The sequence below is a fragment of the Geotrypetes seraphini genome, chromosome 19, assembly GCF_902459505.1.
Source record: "Geotrypetes seraphini chromosome 19, aGeoSer1.1, whole genome shotgun sequence".
Classification (NCBI taxonomy): Eukaryota; Metazoa; Chordata; class Amphibia; order Gymnophiona; family Dermophiidae; genus Geotrypetes; species Geotrypetes seraphini.
The window spans coordinates 26,244,630-26,269,345 of NC_047102.1; the positions used below are offsets into that span (position 1 = coordinate 26,244,630).

At 43.7% G+C, this 24,716-nt stretch overlaps 2 protein-coding genes and 1 long non-coding RNA gene across 4 annotated transcripts in view; 2 read left to right on the forward strand and 1 right to left on the reverse strand.

The window, feature by feature from the left end:
• LOC117352195 overlaps nucleotides 1-24,716 on the forward strand; it is a 162,139-nt gene that overhangs the window by 9,735 nt on the left and 127,688 nt on the right. The gene's annotated exons all lie outside the window — the stretch shown is intronic.
• KCNJ11 (potassium inwardly rectifying channel subfamily J member 11) lies at nucleotides 21-11,913 on the forward strand. 2 transcript variants are annotated; one of them, XM_033928459.1, is made up of 2 exons: nucleotides 21-1,288; nucleotides 11,832-11,913. In XM_033928459.1, the coding sequence occupies exon 1, from the start codon at nucleotides 105-107 to the stop codon at nucleotides 1,278-1,280; it is 1,176 nt and encodes a 391-aa protein (XP_033784350.1). In that variant the 5' UTR covers nucleotides 21-104; the 3' UTR covers nucleotides 1,281-1,288; nucleotides 11,832-11,913. The 2 variants fall into 2 exon arrangements, with proteins under 2 accessions (XP_033784350.1, XP_033784351.1); XM_033928460.1 differs by lacking the exon at nucleotides 11,832-11,913 and adding an exon at nucleotides 2,236-2,311.
• Nucleotides 9,119-24,716, reverse strand: part of LOC117352187 — a 24,490-nt gene continuing 8,892 nt past the window's right edge. Inside the window, exons 4-10 of the mRNA XM_033928456.1 lie at nucleotides 24,217-24,327; nucleotides 23,710-24,111; nucleotides 21,235-21,615; nucleotides 18,352-18,663; nucleotides 15,614-15,928; nucleotides 13,413-13,721; nucleotides 9,119-9,585 (exon numbers count right to left, since the gene is read on the reverse strand). Coding sequence (XP_033784347.1) covers nucleotides 9,272-9,585; nucleotides 13,413-13,721; nucleotides 15,614-15,928; nucleotides 18,352-18,663; nucleotides 21,235-21,615; nucleotides 23,710-24,111; nucleotides 24,217-24,327 — 2,144 coding nt within the window. The 3' untranslated portion in view covers nucleotides 9,119-9,271. The remainder of the gene's footprint in view (nucleotides 9,586-13,412; nucleotides 13,722-15,613; nucleotides 15,929-18,351; nucleotides 18,664-21,234; nucleotides 21,616-23,709; nucleotides 24,112-24,216; nucleotides 24,328-24,716) is intronic.

Below are 24,716 nucleotides of genomic sequence, written 5' to 3' on the forward strand. Positions count from 1 at the left end.
GTCGTCTGCCGCTTAAGATAGATTCCCCGAGCCTGGCCCGCCCTCTGCTTGACGCAGCGCCCTCGGCAGCTGCCTGAGTCCTCAGCCCCGCCGCGGAGCACGGGATGGCCATGTTGTCCAGGAAAGGGGTCGTCCTCCCCGAGGACTACGTGCTGAGCCCGCGCCTGGCCGAGGACCCGTCGGAGCCCCGCTACCGCGCCCGCGCCCGGCGGGCGCGCTTCGTGGCCAAGAACGGCGCGTGCAACGTGGCCCACAAGAACATCCGCGAGCAGGGCCGCTTCCTGCTCGACGTCTTCACCACCCTGGTGGACCTCAAGTGGCCCTACGCGCTGCTCATCTTCACCATGTCCTTCCTCTGCACCTGGCTGCTCTTCGCCCTCGTCTGGTGGCTGCTGGCCTTCGCCCACGGCGACCTGCACGGGCCCGAGGAGGCGCCGGCGCCCTGCGTGACCAGCGTGCGCTCCTTCGCCTCGGCCTTCCTCTTCTCCATCGAGGTGCAGGTGACCATCGGCTTCGGGGGCCGCATGATCACCGACGAGTGCCCCGCCGCCATCCTGACGCTCATCGTGCAGAACATCGCCGGCCTCCTCATCAACGCCATCATGCTGGGCTGCATCTTCATGAAGACGGCGCAGGCGCACCACCGCGCCGAGACGCTCATCTTCAGCAAGCACGCGGTGGTGGCGCCGCGCGACGGCCGCCTCTGCTTCATGTTCCGCGTGGGCGACCTGCGCAAGAGCATGATCATCGGCGCCGCCGTCCACCTGCAGGTGGTGCGCAAGTCGTGCAGCCCCGAGGGCGAGGTCATCCCCCTGCACCAGATCGACCTCCGCGTGGACAACCCGCTGGGCCGCGACGGCATCTTCCTGGTCACCCCGCTCGTCATCTGCCACACCATCGACCGCAGCAGCCCCCTCTACGACCTGTCCCGGCACGACCTGACGCACCACCAAGACCTGGAGGTCATCGTCATCCTGGAAGGGGTGGTGGAGACCACCGGCATCACCACGCAGGCCAGGACGTCCTACCTGGCCGACGAGATCCTGTGGGGACACCGCTTCGTGCCCATCGTCGCCGAGGAGGACGGCAAGTACTCGGTGGACTACTCGAAATTCGGCAACACCGTCAGGGTCCCGACCCCCTCCCGCACGGCCAGGCAGCTGGAGGAAAGCCGGAGCTGCCTGAGCCCCGCCCCCTGCCCCTCCAGAAGCACCATCCGCAAAAGGGCCCCGTCGAAGAAGGCCAGGCCCAAATTCACCCTCTTTACAGAGCCCTCGTGACACGCAAGGTATGTCCTATACTGCACATGGGCATAAGAATAGCCTTACTGGGTCAGACCAATGGGCCAAAACCCAGGGAGTAGCAGGGCAAGCAATGGCTTTCTCAATAATGGACTTTTCCTCCAGGAACTTGTCCAAACCTTTAAGAAGAATTACTAGCTGAAGGCTGCTTCCCCTTTCTACCTGTGTCCAGGATCTCTCTGGCCTGGCCAGCATGATGCAGTCATTCATTAACTGGACTTTCTTTTCCACGGCAGGGGTATTGTTTGTCTTACTCGGCCGTGTCTGCCCAGCCTTTTTACTTGATAGTTCTCGAAATTAGTTTTTGAAGCCTGAAGGGAGGGAGGGATGTTTTCAATAACTAGCCCCAAGGCGAGTAAAGGATCATGAAGCCTCGGGGGCAAAATGTTTGCAGAAGGCAAAGCCATTTTCTATGGAATGGTTGGGGGGGGGGGGGGGGAAGTGTACTGGAAATGTATGTCTGAACTGTGAAGGTGTTTTTTTTTTAACAATTTGTTTTTGTGGGGTGGTTTTTTTTTTTTTGTGGGGTTTTTGTTGTTTTTTTGTTTTTTTTTTACAATTTTCAAATAAAATTGTTCAATGACAATCTTTCAGATTTTTCTTTCAAAAATATGAGATCCTTAAAAAGGGAAACTGCTACCGTAGTAGTGCTAGATTTCTGTATAACCACATAAATATATTATTACTAGTGTTTAAGCCTATTACATTAACGGGTGCTAGAATATATGCCTGTCTGTCTTTATTTATGTGTCTCTTCTTGCTCCTGTCTCATTCTTTCTTTCTGTCTCTCTCCCTCCTGCTATTTCTCTCTCTCTCTCTCCCTGGTACCCTTTGTCTGTGAGTCTTTCTTTCTGTCTGTCTCTCTCCCTGGCCTCCTTTGTCTATCTGTATTTCTTTCTGTCTCTCTCCCCCCCCCCCCAACTTTCCTTTGCAGAAGCAGCAGCGGTATTTCCCTTCCCCTCCAGGTCCCCTTGCTGCCACAAATGCAGGACTCTACTTTTTGGCGATCGTGGTGGCTAATCCTCCTCTTCAGAGCAGCCTGCGATGGTGGCCGGCTTTAGCGAATCTCGCAGGCTGCTCTCCAACTCGGTAACACGTTCCCTCTGACGCGATCCCGTACGTCAGAGGGAACGTGCTACCGAGGTTGGAGAGCGGCCTGCGAGGTTCGCTAAAGCCAGCCACCATCGCAGGCTGCTCTGAAGAGGAGGATCAGCAGCAGCAGCGGCGAGTGAGGGCAGGAGGTGTGTTCCCTGCCGAGGACGCTGGGCAGGGAGAGAGCTTGCCTGGCTTCCATGGTGAGTGAGGACGGGAGGAGGGGAGTGGCCAGAATGTTCCCTGCCGCCGGGTTGGCGGCCACAGATCACACACCACAGCGGCAGGGAACACGAAATCCTAAGTGCGCATGTGCGCTTAGGCTTTTATTTATATTATTATTTCAGATATAGATGAGCCCTATATCGGCATAATGCTCAGATATAATTACCATGTATGTTGTAGAGAGAAGTAAATTTAAAAAATATATATTCTTCCCATCGGTACTTACTACTTTAACATATGTTTCTCACCTAGTTATATGTTTAACAAAAGCTAACTAGTGCCATATCAAGTGAGATCAATGACCAGGCAGTCTAGTATCCTGTCTCCAACAAATAGCCAATCCAAGACCCTTGGAAATCGTACCAGATCCCGAATATGAAACAAAAGGCATCCCAATAAATCATGTTTAATTGACCTGTTCTCTAGAAACTCCTCCAAACTTTTTTTTTTTTTTTAAATTACAACTGTTATTGGCTAAGGGCAATCATGATTTCAACAGGAGTCTTTAAAGGAGGTAATAATCCACTAGTATACTAATCATTCTTAAACTGTTTAAAAGTGTTGATTTTGCTACTGATCACAAAGAATGTCCAATGTTGCTTTTACACATGCATATGAACCTTTCCTATCTTCCTTTCTAATGGAAATCATTGATGTGGCTAAGTTAAGTAGCAAGGTGGTAACACCGTTTTCAGCGATTTGTTTGGAAGGTAAATTAGTTGCAGTGATGTGCCTGCTGGGGCACTGCTCTTAGAAGTCTCATCTTGGTGGAATGAGGCATTATGACCTCACAATACAAGGGGGCTGCAGAAAAGTTCTCAGTCCAACCAAGAAGAGAATGATGCGGAGCCATGAAACCTACATGTTGTTCCACGGTTCATAGACAACAACGCGGAAGACAAAAGGTGCGCGCCGACAACTGAGCGCAAGATGGAGGTGTGCGCCGAAGAAAATTACTGTTTTTAGGGGCTCCGACGGGGGGTTTTGTTGGGGAGCACCCCCAGTTTACTTAATACAAATCACGCGGGGGTTTGGGGGGTTGTAACCCCCCACATTTTACTGTAAACTTAACTTTTTCCCTAAAAACAGGGAAAAAGTGAAGTTTTCAGTAAAATGTGGGGGGTTACAACCTCCCAAACCCCTCACAACGCGGCGCGATCTCTATTAAGTAAAGTGGGGGGGTTCCCCCCCACACTCCCCCATCGGAGCCCAAAAAACAGTAATTTTCTTCAGTGCGCGCCTCCGCGCTGCGCTCAATTGTCTGCTCGCGCCTTTGTCTGGGCGCGATTTTGACTTGACACCGGATACTCATGACTCACCTTCCTCTCCTGATGGGCTTCTTAGCTTGTCACCAAACTGAGGATTCTGTTAGCCGATAATGCATATGAACACGGTCCCAGAACTCTTAAAAGTGAAAGCCCACGTTTTGATCATCCATCCCAGGACTCTATGGATGACATCACCCACATATGAGAATTTTTGCCTTTCAAGGAACTATACTTTCCTGCTGTAACGATTAGCTATAATTCATAAAATACCAAGTCAGCTGACTTAAAATGCATTGGGGGGTGCTGAGAACTAAAGAGTTGCATGGGGACAGAAATTTCACCCATCTTCAATGGAATCTAACCCATACTTGATAAGAACATAAGCAATGCCTCTGCTGGGTCAGACCCGAGGTCCATCGTGCCCAGCAGTCCGCTCACGCGGCGGCCCAACAGGTCCAGGACGTGTGCAGTAGCCCTCTATCTATACCCCTCTATCCCGTTTTCCAGCAGGAAATTGTCCAATCCTTTCTTGAACTCCAGTACTGTACTCTGTCCTATTACGTCCTCTGGAAGCGCATTCCAGGTGTCCACCACATGCTGGGTAAAGAAAAACTTCCTAGCATTCGTTTTAAATCTGTCTCCTTCCAACTTATCCGAATGCCCTCTTGTTCTTTTATGGTTTGAAAGTTTGAAAAATCTGTCCCTCTCTACTCTCTCTATGCCCTTCATGATCTTGTAGGTCCTTCATATCTCCTCTGAGTCTCCGCTTTTCCAGGGAGAAGAGCCCCAATCTCTCCAATCTTTCAGTGTATGAAAGGTTTTCCATGCCCTTAATCATTCGTGTCGCTCTCCTCTGGACCCTCTCAAGTATTGCCATATCCTTCTTAAGGTACAGTGACCAATACTGAACACAGTACTCCAGGTGTGGGAGCACCATTGCCCGATATAACGGCAGAATGACTTCTCTCGTTCTGGTCGTAATACCCTTCTTAATAATACCCAACATTCTGTTTGCCTTCTTCGCGGCTGCTGCACATTGTGCTGTTGACTTCATTGTTGTGTCCACCAGTACACCCAAATCTCTTTCAAGGTTACTTCCCTCTAATACTAATCCCCCCATTTGGTAGCTGAACATTGGGTTCTTTCTCCCTATATGCATGACCTTGCATTTCCCTACATTGAAGTCCATCTGCTATTTATTCGGCCACTCCTCCAGTTTGTTTAGGTCCCTTTGTAGGTCCTCACACTCTTCCGCATTTCTAACCCTTCTACAGAGTTTAGTGTCATCCGCAAATTTGATAACTTCACACTTCGTCCCCGTTTCCAGGTCATTTATAAATACATTGAACAGCAGCGGTCCGAGTACAGACCCCTGCGGAACTCCGCTCGTGACTTTCCTCCAGCCCGAGTAGTGACCCTTCACTCCAACCCTCTGTCTTCTGCCTGCCAACCAGTGTTTGACCCATCTGTGCACGTCCCCTTCCACCCTGTGGTTCCACAGCTTCCTAAGTAGCCGCTCATGGGGTACCTTGTCAAAGGCCTTTTTGAAGTCGAGGTAAATGATGTCTACTGGTTCCCCTTTGTCCAACTGACTGTTTACCCCCTCAAAGAAGTGTAGTAAGTTTGTTTGGCACGATCTTCCCTTGCAGAAGCCTCGTTTTCATCAGCCCATTTTTTCCATTCCCACCAATCCCCACAATAAATTTCCTCTATCCCCATCCATACTCGCATAAGAATAGCCTTATTAGGTCATATAAAATGGTCCATCTAGTCCAGTAGCCTGTCCTCACAGTAGCCAATCCAGGTCACTAGCAAAACCCCCAAAAGTATCAACATTCTATGCTACCAACCCCAGTAGCCCATCCTCCCGTGGCCAATCCAGGTTACAAGTGCCTGGCAAAAACCTAAATAGTAGCAACATTCCATGCTACCGATAAAATGGCACAGGGACAAATTTGTCCCCGTTCCCGCAGGAACTCAATTTCCCTGTCCCGTCCCATTGATGTCCTTGCCCCATTCCTGTAAGCTTTGCCTTAACCACACAGGCCTTGAACACTTATGATTTTAAAATGTTTGAGGCTTGTGCAGATGAGGGCAAAGCTTGCAGGAATGGGGCAGGGACAGGAAAAAAACTTGCTGGGAAAGAACGGGAAAATGAGTTCCCAAGGGGACAGAGAAACATTTGTCCCCGTGTCATTCTCTACTACCAATCCAGGGCAAGCAGTGGCTTCCTCCATGTCTGTCTCAATAACCAACTATGGACTTTTCCTGTATGATTATTTACTTGCTCACAGCCCTTGGTTTGCTCCCAACCTCCTGTGGTTTTTGGGGGGATGATATTCACTATTCAACCAATGAGTATTCCAAGACTCAGTCTGGTGTTCCAGCTGCCTCTATGGACATTCCAGACCTCTTTCTGGTTCTTCAGCTGCTTCTCTCCATACATTCCAAACCTTATTCTGATGTTCCAATTGCCTCTCTTAGTGCATTCCAAGCCTCATTCTGGAGTCACCAGAGATTTTGGCTATATTCCCACAGAAATCCCATGGCAACTTCTTTCATTCCTGTGGAACATCTTCCAAACCTGTGGAATTCACACAACCCCCATTCCTGTGCAGCTCTCTACTGAGGCCAACACTGATGACAACCATTCCTTAAGTCAGAGGTGTCCAACCTTTTGGCTTCCCTGGGCTGCATTGGCCGAAAAAAAAATTCTGGGGCCACGCAAACTCTGCAGCAAGACAGAGGAGGGAGCCGGCAAGATGGTAAACACCCGGGGGCAGCAGAGGAAAACACTGCATCGCCCTCGACCGGGACCGCACAAAATACTTCAAGGGGCCACAGGTTGGACACCCCTGCCTTAAGTCATTTGGACAGGAATTAAAGCAGAAGATATTGTCTAAAGCAGTGGTTCTCAACCAAGTTCTCAGGGCACACCCATCCAGTCAGGTTTTCAGGATATCCACTATGGATATGCATGAGAGAGATCTGCATATTGAATGCAAATTTCTCATGTATATTCATTGTGCATATCTTGAAAACCCGATTGGCTGGATGTGTCTAGAGAACTGAGTTGATGACTACTGGACTAAAGCAATTTCAAAGCTTTTTCTAGGTTCTAGTGGACAGGATAACAAATGGTCACATGTGCAGTGCTGCAGTTGACTCAGCGACACTTGAGAAAGACAAGACACAAAATCTCAGCCCTAGGAGGAAGCGGTGCTATTAAAAGATATGAAGGCATTTCTGAGTGTTCAAAGGCAGCATCGTGTTTAATATGCCATTAGGAACACTGCAATAAATGCTGATCATTGCTTACTGAACCGCTTTTAAAATAGCACCTGAAATCACCCTAGGAAGGCTTCACAAAAACCAGACGTGGTAAGGAGAAAACCAAGAACATTTTAAATAAATGTTAAAAACAAATATGCCCGTGCACTTGGAAATGCGCCAAAATAGGCCCCAAAAGAAGGTTAACATGATTTTCTTGGAGGAGGGCCCTACTGCACGTTGTTCTTCGATGGTGCAATCTTGCAACGGAGCGTCCACGTGTCTGACCTAGTGGCCGCCACACAACTAAGGGCCTTGTGCTGCAGTGTGTGTGCACAAACTATCTCAACAGGCAACGCATGACTATATATGTTGCATTTCACTAGCGCTGTTCTGGTTATCGCGTAATTTAACAATTGCCTTTAATTTTTGATTCACCCTTGTATATAGCTTAAAATCTGGCAGGTAAAGACTACACTTCTCCCTCCGGATTCGTGGGGGATAGGGGCAGAGCCAGATCGCGAATATCTTCTGGTCCGGCTCTGACCCACCCCCGCCTCCCTCCCGCCCTCCCCCCCCCCCCCCCAGCATCCCGGCCTTACCTGGTGGTCAAACTGTGTGGCATCCCCTGTGTCTCAGCATCAGACTATGGACTTTTCCAACCCTTTTTTTAAACCCAGCTACACTAATCGCTGTTATGTCCTCTGGCAATGATTTCCAGAGCATTAATGAGTGAAAAAATATTTTCTCCTATTTGTTTTAAAAGTATATCTATGTAATTTCATTGAGTGTTCCCTGGTCTTTGTACTTTTTGAAAGGGTGAAAAATCAATTCATTTTTACCCATACCCCTCAGACGTCTCTATTCCAAAAGCAGAAAGATGTCTTTTATCTTTCTACCATATAAAGGTTCTGTTCAATTAGGGATTTGATGAAACATATAATTTGACCAGAAGTGTCTAAATGTTTGTACACAACTGTATCTGTTATGCACAATACTAAATATGGTGTGTAGTTTTATGGTCAAACAGAAAAGGCAAGGGAGGTGTCTTTTCAACCAATGATACCTTCCCCTGCCTTTTCTGTTTGACTGTCTGTAATCCAAGGCGATGTGTTCTTCTGTCTGCCTGTTGGTGTAGTTTTGTGGGCCTGCACTCTCTCCTCTACTCAATATCCAGCTGCAGAAACTTGACACATCCGATACAGTTCCATATTCCTCCAATTCCCCAAACTTTCATACTCCCAGCCTAAGCCATTTCTGAGTAATTAGAGGGAATAAGAATGGGAAAAAGAAGGGACATCACCATCCACAGACATCCACTCAATTTTGTAAGTCTCTGATAGAACTAAGGCTGCAAGTCCACCTGCTGTTCTCTTCACGGTATGATGCCATAAGGTTATGCTTTAGAAAGATATCCATCAAAATCTCATGGTCATAGATTATTTTGAATGGAAACAGCACCCAAAATGTACTTCTTGATACACAAGCATCTGATCACTCTCAACTGCCATTACACTGAGGAAATAGTCTGTTCCAAGTCGAATTCTGCAAATTTTCTCCCCAGGCTCCATTGTTAAATGTGGCACAACAAAAAATTCCTCTTGACAAGTCATGAACACGGTTCATAGACAACCCCGCGAAAGACAAAGGCGCGCGCTGACAACTGAGCGCAAGATGAAGGCGCGCGCCGAAGAAAATTACAGTTTTTAGGTGATCCGACGGGGGGTTTTGTTGGGGAGCCCCCCCCCCCAGTTTACTTAATAGAGATCGCGCCGGCGTTATGGGGGGTTTGGGGGGGTTGTAACCGTCCACATTTTACTGTAAACTTAACTTTTTCCCTAAAAACAGGGAAAAAGTGAAGTTTTCAGTAAAATGTGGGGAGTTACAACCCCCCAAACCCCCACCACGCCCCCACAATGCGGCGCGATCTCTTAAGTAAAGTGGGGGGGGTTCCCCCCACATGCCCCCCTGTCGGAGCCCTAAAAACAGTAATTTTCTGCAGCGCGCACTCCCGCGCTGCGCTCAATTGTCTGGGCGCGCCTTTGTCCCAGCGCGCTTTTGACCTGACACCCATGAATACGCCTGTTATATTTTCGGCTTGTGAGCTTCTCCGACTCAGCTGCATTTTACTGTGTATTTCCGTGCCTGTACAGTTTTGGTTCGGTGATGGTAAATCTCGCATGAATACTGAATGTCCTCTTTCACCGAAGGCTTAACGACAAGTTCAGTGGTCATACTGTACAAGCCATTTTCCTCAAGCACCAAATTCTTTGTGAAGTCACCGGATCTACTACAGTCGTACCATCCTCTGCTCCACAGCACTTTGATATTTCCAGGGGAAAATCCCCTCGCGGTACAGGACAGTGTGATCTCTCCAAGCCTTGGAACATCTTTGCTCACTGTTATCTTGGATATTTCTGGGCTCACGGCTACAAAAGAGTAGAAGTGAAAAAGAACATACTGTGAACCAGGTCATGTCACTTATCACATTTTTGAGCAAATAACCTAAAAATATATATCTTGGGGTATTTCACTAAATACAATAGCAGCTATTACAATAATTGTATCAGCTATTTGATAATCAATTGTTTCTTTTAATTATTCTAGTTATATAAATGCTGTAATCATTTTATATTCATGAAGATTATAAATAGAACACAATTTCATAAATATCAATTATAAATAGTATTTCATTGGTGAATCTAGCTTCCTTAACTATCATACGGTTTGCTAAAATGAATAAAGACAGAAGGACTGAGTACTGTATGCTGATATGACCACTTACCAAGAAGATCGTAAATACCTGATTACGAGTAAAACTCCCCTGATGGACTCAATCCAATTATTATAATTGAACTTTGAACTGGAAGTTATCATGAATAATTGTTTGATATGCCTACAGCCCTACTTCTTACAGATATATGCTGTTTTTATGGATGATGAATGATGTGTGAATGTGGTGAATGGTGCATATGATAGTTAAGGAAGCTAGGTTCACAATGAAGTACTATTTATAATTGATATTTATGAAAATGTGTGTTCTATTTATAATCCTTATGAATATAAAATGATTACAGTATTTATATAACTGGAATAATTAAAAGAAACGATTGATTTATTATCAAATAACTGATACAATTATTGTAGTATTATCACATTTTTGAAGATATGAAGACATTGTTTTTGAGCGTTTTCTTTAATTTATACTATATATATATATATATATATATATATATATATATATATATAACCTTGGTTTGTGAGTAACCCGGTTTTCGAGTGTTTTGCAAGACGAGCAAAACATTCTTGCAAAACTTGTCTCGCAAACTGAGTGTTGACTCGATTTGCGAGCACCCCCCCCCTCCCGAGAACCGGCATCGTTCTCCCCCCACTCGCAGAGCCCCCCTGCTCGAACCAGCACGGCCCCCCCTCACGCAAACGGGCATTCCCTGAACAACTTGAACTTACCCACCTCCACCCCGCCTGGCACCGGCACGCAGCCCACAGGACGTGCTGGTGCCGCTTGAAGATCTTCCTGCCTCTGCCGGGCCTTGAGCGTACATCTGCGCATGCTCAAGGCCTTCTAATTCTAGATATATATATATATATATATATATATATATATATATATAAAGAGAGAGACTGCGCCGGGAGCCAAACACACTCACTATGCCACTGATTGAACTACTATGAGGGAACGGATAGTTATTGTTTCCTGAGAAAATGGAAAATAAATGTTTTGATAATGATTGTATTTACACAGCTGAAAGAGATATGTTATATTAGTTCTGGCTCCATTAGTCTATAATATCCTCTAAAATAAAACCCCTTTGACACGGCGTGATCCCTGCCACCGTGATTTCCGCTCCCGTGCCGTGTTCCATATGCGGCATGCAGCGGCTTGCGGCGCATGCGGCGGTGAGAACAACAGCAGGAGTGTGTCTTTCCAGGTGCTGTGAGGTGTCCGGCTGCTACTGTTGTACAGGAAGTGGAGGGGGAGAGGGAAAAGGGGCTGCTTTGGGGGGGGGGGGGAGGGGTGTGCTGGGGGCAGGCAGCAATCTTGGTTTGCTCGGGAGGCCAGAGAGAGATAGGCAGGAGGCCAGGGAGAGAGACAGACAGACAGAGAGACAGAAAGAAAGACAGACACATCTATTCTAGCACCTGTTAATGTAATGGGCTTAAAGACTAGTTCATCGATTTAAAATATGTTTCAAAGTGAAGACACAGCTAGAGATAGAGAAGCGGTTCATTTTGAGGGCATAGCTAGGAGAGTATTCTTCTACTAGTGGGAGATGGGGATCATTGCACATAGGATAGAGAATCTCTTTACTGAGACTGGAGTCAGGCTGCAGGTTGGGAATTTTCCTATGCTATTCAATCTCTTCATTTTGTGGAAGCACCGTTATATTTGCTCTGTAAGCACCCCCAAGCCGGGGGCATGTATTTCTCCGTGGACAGCAGGATACAACAGCCACACACATGGGTGACGGCACCGAATCGGCCCTTGTCAAAGAACTCGGATTGACCTTAAAAGGTTTCTGAGCATGTGCACTAGTCTCCCGCTCTAACGTATCCATTCTAATCGGAGAATCCCTTCAGTTATTTTTCAAACGCCACAGCAATCGGAAGCTGAAACGCCCTTGTCTTATTATTTTTCTTTCATTATTTTGTTCAGAAACAGAGAGAGCTGCTGACTGCAGCTTGAGGAGCTCCGGCGTCTCTGGCGATAAGTTACAGGTGTGCAACATCATCTTTACCTACTACACGTTCATGATCCTTTATCTGAAATGCTCAAGACCAGAGACTTTGGGGTTTTTGGCATAAGGTGTTGTCAGTGACCACTGTGATGTAAGAAGAGCAATTGAACTAAAGAGGGCTTTGCGGCCAGGTTCGACTTTTAAGGGCTGCCGCGGGAGCCGACCGCTGGGCACAGTGGCCCACTGGTCTGACCCAGCAGCGGCAATTCTTATGTTCTTATGATGCTAAAAGTGAGCTTTTTTGTACATATTAGTTATACCTTCAAAAAACTTGTGGAGCACACAATCCGGAAGTGAGGCAAGACGCCCATAGGTTCTTGGTGATCAGCGTCTTGGGCTACCCCATACAGGGAGTGCCTTTTTGTGAAGCAGCGTTTAAGAAGTAAACAGTGCCGATAAACTGCACCGTTCCTGAAGAAGCTCTGTCATTTTTAATGAGAGCGAAACGGAGATCTTCCGTCGTCCAGTTGTCCAGTTCTCAGCAGGCCGGGTTAAGAATCAACACCCGAGCTAAGTATTTGAATAATTTTAAATGCAATAGCATAACAACTTAGATTTATTGATGAAATAAATTAAATTAAATCGCATAATAAGAGCTTAAAGGACTGATGATAGCTCACATGATAAGACTTGTTCAATCGGCATATAATTGTGAGCACTTGAGATCCGAATAATCTCTTAATTCAACTGTTTGGTTGGTATATAGTTTATGTCTGTACTCACGCTATAGCCTATATATACCTTGAGGATTTCAGCATATTAAGTTATACACCAACGTTGCCAAAAAATTGGAGTTTTGGAACTTTTCCATTTTTACAACCTGTATTTTTTATCATATCACAAGACTAAATGAGCCTGAAACTGTTTCTGAACTAGCATTGCATTTAAACAAATAAGATCAATCAAATTCTCCAAGTAGACCAGGGGTGTCAAAGTCCCTCCTCGAGGGCCACAATCCAGTCTGGTTTTCAGGATGTCTGCAATAAATATGCATGAGATCTATTAGCATAAAATGAAAGCAGTGCATGCAAATAGATCTCATACATATTCATTGGGGAAATCCTGAAAACCCGACTGAATTGTGGCCCTCAAGAAGGGATTTTGACACTTCTGAAGTAGACTAATCGTATATCGGAAATGTACAGTCAATTGAATCACAGAAAACAAATGGTAAGGCTCTCTTGTCATTTAAGGGTCTGATACTCTACAAGTGTGGCAGCTCTAGGCAATTCCGGTCCTCGAGAGTCACAGGCAGGTCAGGTTTTCAGGATATCCAGAAAACCTGAATATGTATGAAATGGATTTGCATGCACTGCCTCCTTGAGATGCAAATCTCCCCATGCATATTTATTGTGGATATCCTGAAAACCTGACCTGCCTATGGCTCTCGAGGACTGGAATTGCCTACCCCTACTCTAGAGAGATGCACTTGTATGATTCCTACTGAATATAGAAAAATGATGGGTACTGAAAGAAAACTATTACACAAGTAGAAGTACCTGGTAGAGGCAACATTATTCGATGCTGGAAGGTCTGTTTTGTACAATTATTATGCACTTTAAAAATGATTTCTTTCTCAAAGTTTCTTGCTGTCACCATGATATGTAAGACACTTTCTATTTTGTATCCAAATGATGTATGGAAGGGACCACTATTTCGGACTCCCTTGGTTAATTCTTCTCCATGTTGCACCCACGAAACTGCAAATTCCTTGCTGTCAAAGCCCTCAGCTGAGCATTTCAGAGCTAATGGCTGCCCATAAACTGGTTGTGGTGGATCCAGGCTAAAGGGTGAAAAACTGGGAAGTCCTGAAAGACAAAACAACCCCTCAAAAATCATTGATAAAGACTTTACACAGTAATCAATCTTACAGGCGAAAGCACAAATTTCAGCTCTACAAGGGGGTGCTGAAATGTTCTTGGCACAATCAAGAAGGGAATGACACGGAGCCATGAAACTTAAAAGTTATTCCACATATTCCCCCCCTAAGTTCAACACACTTGGCACATCGTGTCTGAAGTTTCTGTAACCCGTCCAAAAAATACTCTGATGGTGTCTCTCCTCCTCTCCATGCCTCTTCTTTTTTCAGCAACCCCAACTGACGGCTCGGGGCCCTTTCTGGAGGGCATTCGCGCATGTGTGGGCATCACACATGCATGTGTAACATCATTGCAGCAATGGCTGCACACTTCCAGGTGCCCTCAAGCCGCGGCCACCAGTTTAGTGTGCTGCGGCTCGTAAAGTTTGCGAGACACTGATCTAAACGGTATCCCATATTAATAATTTCACCCCTAATTGTTGCTTTTTTGTTAATGGTAATGTACCTAACCTATAGGTACTGTGATAGCTCAAAAAATATCAGAGGCCCCCCACAATTAGGCAGCACCAGGTGATTCAGGAATTTAAACTGAAAAATAAAGTGCTACATGATCATTTTTAGAGAATATATTACAAAATAAGAACATAAGACTGGCCTTACTGGGTCAGACCAATGGTCCATCAAACCCATTAGCCCGTTCTCATGGTGGCCAATCCAGGTCACTAGTACCTGGCCAAAACCCAAGGAGTAGCAACATTCCATGCTACCAATCCAGGGCAAGCAGTGACTTCCCCCATGTCTTTCTCAATAACAGTCTATGGACTTTTCCTCCAGGAACTTGTCCAAACCTTTCTTAAAACCAGCTATGCTATCCGCTCTAACCAAAACCTCTGGCAATGCATTCCAGAGCTTAACTATTCTCCGAGTGAAAAAAAATGTCTTCCTATTGGTTTTAAAAGTATTACCCTGCAACTTAATTGAGTGTCCCTTAGTCTTTGTAATTTTTGACAGAGTGAAAATCGATCCACTTATACTCGTTCTACTCCATATAGGGGTTCTTTTACTGAAGATTAACGCATGTTATCTCAAGCAAAACCCATAAGTTTTGCAGCCAAAACAGTGAAGTCATTTCAAGCTGGACTTCAGTCTTGACTGTTTTGTTTTTATTTTTCACTTTCTTTTTAGTTTATGATATTTTATTTTTAAATCTCATTCATTGTTTTGCCACTTGGTTTTTGTTTCCTATTTTATTATTTAAATTTCCCAAGAATTCTATAGTTTCAACGGTTCTCCCCTCTGCTTCTATTTCCTATCTCCCCTCTTTTTTTCAACCTTTCAAAGCCCTTTAGATCATTGTAGTCTTATTAGAATGTTTATTTTCTTATTTTTCTCATCTATCTCTATTTTATTTCTTCATTACTCTACTAATTATCATTTTTTCCAGGTACTTTAGTTAGATTGTGAGCCTTCGGGACAGTAAGGGAATTTCTAAGTACCTATTTTACTTATAATTTTAATAGAAACATAGAAAGATGACGGCAGAAAAGGGCCACAGCCCATCAAGTCTGCCCACTCTATTGACCCACCCCATTGAGTCTGAGTGCTAGTGACCTAGTTCCTTAACTTGACCCTCGTAGGGATCCCACGTGGATGTCCCATTTATTTTTCTGTAAACCGCTTAGAATCCTAACGGAGTAACGGTATATAAGAAATAAATTACATTACATTACATTACATAAGTATAAAATGGTCCTATGGCAGATAACATGCACTAATCTTTAATAAAAGACCCCATAGGCAGTTATAATTTTTAAGACAAATATTTATACATTAAAATAGAACTTACAGATAAAACAGAATGATGTGCACAAATTTTTTTACCTGGAAACTTCAGTATAAATGTCTTTGCAATAGGCTTTGTAGATATAGTTGAATGATAAACTTCTATTCTAAATTCAGTGTAGTGATCATCTCTAGTGGGTTTAATTGTCACACTGGAAGTCATAGAGAAAGCACGACGCTCGGACCTTTCTTCATCGCAAACGTGCTCTTTATCTATCCGGGTAAGGCCTCTGTACCACTCCACTTGGATCTGTCTTGGGAAATACTTTTCCACTGCACACGACAAGGTCAGATCCTTTCCAACTTCAGGTACCAGAGAGCTGCACCAAATAGCGCCAACCTCTGGTGCTATTGCTGTTGTGAGAAATTCAAAAGATTTGAATGTTAAATCTGTACAGTGAACAGTTACTCATTTCCTGGCACTAAATAGTACTGCAGTAGGTTCTCTGTTAACCAGAACGCTGAAGCAACCAGAAAACAAAATCTAAGAAATACCTTTAAATGAAAATGAAATCAATTTCTGGCGGAAATTTAAGTGTAAACTTGGCACGCCACGCCTGAGTATGCCCATGTCTATCACATATCTGGTAGTTTGTCTGGAATAGTTTATGGTATGGCATAGAATGGGGTATAGTATATAGCCTATTTTTAATAACTCTCAAGCAACCAGAAACTACATTTATCCGGCATTCATCAATCCACAAGGGTGTCGGTTAACTGAGAGTCTTCTGTATAGCCAAAAAGGGATTCAGCACTTAGGCCCTGATTCTATAAAGTATGCCTAAAGTTAGGTGCCAATATCGGCACTTGGTTAATAGGTTTAATCGGTGCTGATACTGGCACTCAACACCTCATAATCAGCTTTAATTGGTCTTAATTGAAAGGTATGCACCTAACTCAAAAAATGCAATTCTATGAAAAGTAGGGGGGAAATTCTAAAAACCGGGGCTTAAACTTAGGTACCGTCAGGCACCCTACCGATGCTTAAATTAATTTGAAAATGCCATTAGAAAAGGCAAAAAACGGCGAGGTTGAGGTGCCTACTGGTTCCTAAATAAATTGGGCCTAAATAGGTGCTTTAGACTTCTGAACGCCAAAGTAGACTTGGCCAACGCCAGAAGTTGCATTAGGTAGCCTAAAGCGCCTACGTAGGTGTAATTCACACTAAGATAGGCACCAGAAACATAGGCCCGGAAAACCCTAACCTACATTTCTGGTGCCTGTCTTTGCTGGGGGATTGCGACAATAGTCTGCAACCTGCCATCAGCTGATCACGGCAAAGGAATCCCTGATCAGCTGAGCCGGCAAGACTCCCCTGCCAGCTCAGCTGATCGGGGATTCCCTTGCCGCAATCAGCTGAACCAGCAAGAGAACCCCAATTCCTCTCTCTCTTCCTCCCTCCCACGAGGCGACCAGTCCCCCTGTATCCCTTCAAGGATAGACCTCTCCACTGATAGCCCCACATCCCCCTTGTACTTTTGCTGAAACATTAGCAGGAGTGATGCCCACTCCCTCCTGCCTGAGGACATCCCTGATACCTCCCCACACCTAAAATTGGCAGGAGGGATGCCTACTATAGAATCACACCTACCAAGTCCTCCAAATTGTCCTCCTAATGCTCATCTCTTACACCATGTTATGTGTTCAACGAACTGATACCCTCCATTCCTAATGTCATACTGGCTTCCTTTTTCCTATGTGTTGATTCCCTTCTTAGTGTCCTCCAAATTTCCTGTCTTTCACTCTCTATTTTAGATGCTGAGTGAATGATACTCTACTTTCCCATCTATAAATTGGCGTTCTCCTCCAACTTTATTGAAACAGTTTTTAGATTATAAACCACTTAGACCTGTCGAGTATAGAAACAGTGGCATTTTTTACCAGTTGTAATTAAAGGTCTGCACGGGAATGGGGATCGCGGGAATCCCCCCCTAACCCACGGGACCCCCTCTGACCCATGGGACTCCCACGGGCACCCCCCTCTAGCCAACGGGACTCCCTCGGGGATGGAAGGCTTTGGAAGCAGGGTTCATCCATATAATATAATGGTCACGTTAGCCTTAGTAAAAGAAGGGGTTTATAAGTTAATTACCTGAACAGAAAACAAAAAAAGGGTTCCACCAAAGGAAAACAGCAGCGCAAACACAAAAACTGTGGAATTGATGATCCTGTCGGAAGTAATTGCTGCTTTTTATGGGGACGGGCAGGGATGGAGGGAATTCTTTGTGGGGACGGAGAGGATCCTGGCGGGGACAGGTGGGGATAGGTGGGATTTCTGTCCCCACGCAACTCTAGTTGTAATGCCCGAATTACATACTTTGGTAAACCAAAGTAAAGAACATTGCAGTAATCAAGGCAGAATCTAAGATAAAACCCAGGTATTTACATTCGTTGGACACCAGGATCACAGTATTATCAAGAACTAGCATTGAAAGAAATAAATCAAGTTGTTTTTCACAGCCTATACATAATACCTCAGTTTTATTCATGTTCAATTTCAGGTGATTTGACTCCATTCATTCCTTGATTACATTAAAGCAATCCTCAACCCATTTAAGAGCGTCCGAAACTGAACCACTTAGCATGTACTAACGATTAGCATGCGCTAAAAACTAAGACGCCAATAGGAATATAGCGGGAGTCTTTAACATTTAGCACGCGCTAAATCGGTTAACGTCCCCTGATAAATTCCCCCTTAAGTCACCCGGTCGCCTATAAACTACAATTCTTAAACATACAGGAAATGAATATAAATTATATTAAAAAAAACCCATTACCCAGCGATGGTAAAGTGTACTCCATTTGCATTGGCTGAGAGAGACTTTCATGGTCAACACGACATACAAATTTCTTGTTTTCATCCTCCAAAGTTGGTGTTAGTGAATATCGACTGCAGACCTCATACCTCATCTTGTCTTCGTAGTCATATGTGTTCCAAATTTTAGATTCAGGTAAAAAGTTTGTGGCTTTTAACCACTTGACAGTTATAGGTTGAGGATAAAAGGAATGGATGTTGCACATCAGCTCCAAGGGTTTTCCAAGTTCTGGATTCACAGTGTTGCAGGTGATCTCACCAATTATTGGACGAACTATTAAAACAAAATAATAAACTTTTTGAAATTTGGCTTTCTGACATAAAACAGCTCTTCTAGATGTTCAATTACATTCTAAAGCAGGGGTACCCATACTTTTTGGGCTTGCAAGCTACTTTTAAAATGACCAAGTCAATAAAATTAAAAAAAAAACCCCACAAAGCACACTGAAAGGCAGAGAAAATGTTACTTTATCATTCATATTCCGGGTTTTTTTTTTTCAAAGAGGTCAAGGCAGATGACTCTATGTAATGTCACCTCAGTAACAACCATACAAAAATAGACAAATATAGCCCCTCCCTTTTTACTAAACCGCGATAGCAGTTTTTAGCTCAGGGAGCTGCACTGAATGCCCCGTGCTGCTCTCGACACTCATAAGCTCCCTGCGCTAAAAAACGCTATTGCGGTTTAATAAAAGGGAGCCTTATTGCAAAATATAGACAGCAGATATAAATTCTCAAAACGGACACATTTTGATCACTAAATTGAAAATTAAATCATTTTGCCTATCTTTGTTGTCTGGTGATTTCATGAGTCTCTGGTTGCACTTTTTCTTTCTTTCTCCCTTTTCCCTTATTTCTTTCTGTCTCCCTGTTCCCCCTGTCTTTCTGTTTTCCTTTCTTTGGTCTCCCTGCCTGCCCCCTTTCTTTCTTTCTCCCTGCCCCATCCCCCAAGCCACTAGGTTTGCCGCCGCCATTGGGGAACAGGCCCCCAAGCTGTCCCTGTAGAAGTGTCGGACCGACCAGCATTCCTCTCCCTGACATCAATTCTGACATCGGAGAGGAAGTTCCGGGCCAGCCAGGCAGCAATTGGCTGCCCCAGAACGTCCTCTCCGACGTCAAAATTGACGTCTGGGAGAGGAATACTGGTCGGTCTGATGCTTCTGCAGGAAGAGCTTGGGGCGGCGGTGGGGGACTTCGGGGAGAAGAAGGCTGATCGGCCCGGTAGATCGGGACGGCAACACGAGTCTGTCACGGAGCCCAGGATGGGCTCCGCAATTGACTCACATTGCCTTCATGATCTACCGGTCGATCGCGATTGATGTATTGGGCACCCCTGTTCTAAAGTATGCAACCCATTATAACGTATAGAGGCTGAGTGCGGTGCTATGAACTATGGTGGTTTCAGCTCAAAGAAAAGGTTTTGTAACTAAAAATGTTGGTGCTTGTAACTAAGGAAGCATAGCCCCTGATAAAACTAGAAGTGAAACGGTTTTGGCGCAAAGATAAGTGCCTTTCCTTTTCAGCACTGTATGCACTTTATAATTTATGCAGAGCCTGTTGAAAATTAACAAAAAGATTTATTGCACATTTCATTTGCTAAGACCAATGATGAAAACACTACCCCAGTAAGGACACAAATAGAATTAAAAGTAGTGCTTGGGTGTTTGAGGTCTAGCAAGAAATCCACTTATTGTAGATTTGTCCTCATTATCTGGTATTTATATCAATTGGACATTTCTTTAAGTTTCCTTATTTAGTTGATCAGTGTTAAAAAAACCAACATATTTGTTTCATGAAGTATTTTATTAAAAAATCTAATGAATCCATTTTTAGGTTACATTCTCACACTTTAGATTTGTTGTATGCTATGGTTTGGATTTATGAACATTTAGTTTGTAACCTGCTTAGATGAGTTAAACTTATTTGCAATGGTGCATTTCTTTGTTAAAACAGTATTTCAGCACCATCAGATATTAGATATGACTGCACTAACATACCTAAATATAGATACACGAACTTAAAAATAAAATAACATTTTTAAATTGAATTTTGTTCATGGACCACCGTAAAACCTATTAAGGGAAAGAGATTGGGACTTGTATACCACCTTTTTGTAGTTTTTACAACCACGCTCAATATTCAGTGACACCCAGATAATGCACTAAAGCCAAAACTAATGTGTGGGCGGTTTGGGGGTAGAATCAGGGCATTGCCCTTTAAATACTCAGACTTAAAATTTCATAAATTATTTCTTAATATTATTCTCATTCTAAACGAAAATAAAAGTTAGGTGCCATCGACTTGGGTTCGAGTCCTAGTGACGATATCAAGTTTTCGTGGCAGGGTACAGTAGATTGCCGGGCCTTTCTTCCGCGCAGAATACATTTGAGAGTGCTTTCAACTCCTCTCACCTTGGGTTCTGCATCCCCTACCCTCTATATCATGTCTGTCCAAGTTAGATTGTAAGCTCTTCTGAGCAGGGACCGTCTATAAATGCCAAAATGTGCAGTGCTGCGTACGCCTTTCAGCACCATATAAGTGATAAGTAGTAGTAGCCGTTGTCGCATCAAATGCGATGCTCCGCCTCCAGCACTGCCCATCTGCTGCTGCCCAGATGGGTGGTCTGACATCGTTAGTCTGACATCTCCGCTGAAACCTGTCTCCCTTGGGAGGCCCTGCTGGTAGTGAAACTACCGACAGCATAGCTTTCAGCTTCACAGATGCTCACAAGCCCCAGTGGCATGACAAGTACTGGACAAATAAGCTGACTTGCATGAAATAAGCTGACATGCATGACTGGAGAAATAAGCTGCTTCAAATGCATGCATTTTTTATTTTTTTTTACCTTTAATGTTTAGTTGCACCTTAATTTCTAAGGGTTTCCTCAGGGCCATATGCATTACTTTACAGCAATATTGACAATTATCATCATCTTCAATGGTTGGCTTGAAAAGCAATTTGCTGTTCATGCTGTATGTGTCATCGGGAAATTCAATTTTATCCACACTGTGCTCGTATTTCATTTGCGCATTTTCAGCCACCTCTTCAGACGACGCTGTGGGTCGATGCAGCGTCACTATCTCCGTTACTTTGCCTTCCCTGCTTTTCTTGCACCAGGATACTGTGATTCCATGCGGCTTGAAAAAGTTTATTGGGCAAATCAGGGTCATTGGGACATTATGAAGCACAATTGGCGGTTTTATGATTTCAGACAGCTTGGGTGGAACTGGAAGGAAATTGGGAAAACCACTTAGAAAATGAGGAATACAATCTGATAGCAAGAAGTTAAAAAGCAAACCAGTACAAAAAATACTTATTGTAATGCACTCCATAAATACACAGTAGAGAATGGCACGGGAACAAATTTTTCTCTGTCCCGGCGGGAACTCATTTTCCCATCCTGGTGGGTTCTTTTCCTGTCCCTGCCCCTTTCCTGCAAGCTTTGGCCTCATCTGCACAAGCCTGAAACACTTTAAAATCTTAAGTGTCCGAGGCTTGTGCAGTTAAGGCAGAGCTTACAGGAAAGGGACAGGGACAAAACTTGTGGGAACGTGACAGGGAAATTGAGTTCCTGTGGGGACGGGGAAAAATTTGTCCCCCTGTCATTCTTTAATTCTCTAATTCAGCATGAAATTTTTCTGGATGGAGCGATTTCTACTGTGTGCATGAATACAATTTGGGAGCCTCGACCCTGAGGAAAGCGTCTGAAACATGGACATGTTGGTGGAGGCGCTCCCTGCTAAAAACTGAATATAGCTAAGTACAAATCTTTTATGATTCGTTATAGGACAAAAGAAAAAGAAAAACGTATAAATATAGTAAACAAGATACATTTGGATCCCATGAAGATCGGGTTCTATGGGTTATCACCCATTTGAACCTTTGGGTAATTCGATAATCTCAATAAATAAATAATACAGATGCTCAAATAGTTGAAAGGTATTAATATACAAACATTTTTCAAAGAAGAGAAAGCAGTAGAATTAAAGGACATCAGGAAATACTTTTTAATGGATAAGGTGGTGGATGCGTGGAATACCCTCTTGGGGGAAGTGGTGGGGATGAAAATACTGATCAAATTCAAAATCACCTAGGATAAACACAGAGGATCCCTATGTAGAAAGAGGTTGGAATCAGAGCAAAACTGATTGAGTTGGTCAAAAATATGTTCCAGGGATTAAATGAACAAGAGGCAGGCCTCTTCCGATGAAAAGGGTATTCCAGAATGAGGGGGTCACAGAGAAAAAGTGGAAGTGGGAAGACTCTGGTAATCTAAGGAAATATGTTTTCACAGAAGGGGTGGTGAAAATTAAAACTGCCAGAGTAAGAATACATGGGAGGAGAGCCAAGGATCTCTCAGAGGGGGAGAGTAATGCTTAGCAAGAGGTGATGATTCAAGTTTAATTTAAAATTTGATCAAACGCTTTTAAAAATTTCTAAGCAATGTACATTAAAAAAATAATGGGGAAACAAAGTTAAAAGTATGAACAGAGACAAACTTAAAACACAGGCACATGGAAACAAAGGAAAAGGAGATAGAACTGGTTTAAGAAAAGAGATACAAAAAAAGGTGTAAAACGAAAGGAAGGGGGAAAGATAAGAGCTACAGATCCTATGTATATAGGAATTAATGGTTAAATATCACTGGTGGTTAGATAAGCTGAAATTAATAGTTCTAAGTTTCAAACGCATCCTTATAAAGAAAAGGTTTTGAGGAACTCTTGAATCTATCTAATACAGATAAGTAGGAAGCGAGTTCCGTGATTGAAAATATTTTGTTACGTCTTGTGCTGACGATTTTTAAAGAGGGTACTGAAAGGAGGTTTTGATTGGATGATCATAAAGCTCTACTGGAGGTGTAAGGAGTTAAGTGTCTGTCCAGATAAGTAGAAAGATTTGTCTGGTGGATCTTGAAAGATAAAATGGCGATTTTATAAGAGATACGGTGAGAAATTGGCAGCCAATGTGCATTTTTCAGGAGCAGCATTACATAGTCCTATTTCTTGGAGTTTGTAATGATTTTAATTACAATATGATAGGCCTTTTGCTCCTTATCTACCAGCATACTATGTTTCTAACAAGTGATTATACACCCAACAATCTAGTTTTTATTTTACAAACTGGTAATAAATCAATAAATTTTAAGATTCTAAAATAATCCATTAGGGGTGAGCCACATAGAAATGCTAGGTTGGAAACCTAGCTCCCTCCTTCCATCTACCACAGCTAACATAACTCACAATTGGGGGGGGGGGACACAGACCTTGGAGTCTTATGTTCTACTACACTTTTAATAAAATGTAAATGAATGTGAACTTACCCCCCTCTATGCTGATAGTAATTCTTCTAACTATTGGTTTTGCACCCTTTTTGTACACTGTTTCACACGTAATTTCTGTGCTAAGCCCTTCTTCGATGTTGGGCTCAAATTCAAGCTCACTGGAGAGGCAGTATGTCCCATCTCTTGTCTTGGTTGCATCAGAGAGCGTTGCCTGCCAGTTGTGCCTGCCGCTAGACTGATGGCCTTCTTGGCTGTGCTTGCTCTTCCAAGGAAAGGCCTTCTCAATTTTCCTCCATCTCTTAATCACCTTCTCATTGTCATTCCTGTACCATGAGATCTGAATGGTAGGAGAGGTAAAGCCAGACACATCTATTTTCAGTCTAGCCCTCTCTTTATGTATAAAGCGGGACAGCGCCTTTATTTCAGAAACTTTAGGAGAGGCTGGAATAGAACAAATAAAAAATAGGCATTTTTTCACATTGTTCATCTCAATCCCATATATTAAAGAGAGAAATGATTGCTTTTGCCAATATAAAAGTCATTTACCTTCATGGAAGCCTCTGTAGCAGTTACAGAATATAACACCTAGTATGAGAAATATAAGACAACCGGCAACAATTCCAATGACACTGTATGTTGATATATCATCTTTCTTTCCTATGATTAAAACAAAGAATAATGAAATATAAAATCAGAAAGGGGGGAAAAAAAATCACCCTGCCATAAATCTCACAATGTAATAAAGTAAAGACACTCCCTAACATATGCACAAGTTTTAAATATGCATATAAACTTTTCATAAATTCACTCTTAAGAAATACATATGCTCAGAGAGCTGGAGACTATACCCGGAGAATACTCCCCATATACAGCTTCTCCATCCAGTCATCGCATATTTGTTAATTAAATAACTTGGGTTCTCTTGACTATTGTACACGTTCAAAACATTTCTGTGAAATACAGTTCAATTTTAAGGTTCTGATGTGATTTTTCACATTTCGTGCCCCTACATCAGGGAACCTCAGTGCTAAAAGGTAAAAACATTT

What these genes read in the sequence shown, in the direction of transcription:
- KCNJ11 (XM_033928459.1), top strand. Translation starts at nt 105, where the DNA reads ATGGCCATGTTGTCCAGGAAAGGGGTCGTCCTCCCCGAGGACTACGTG.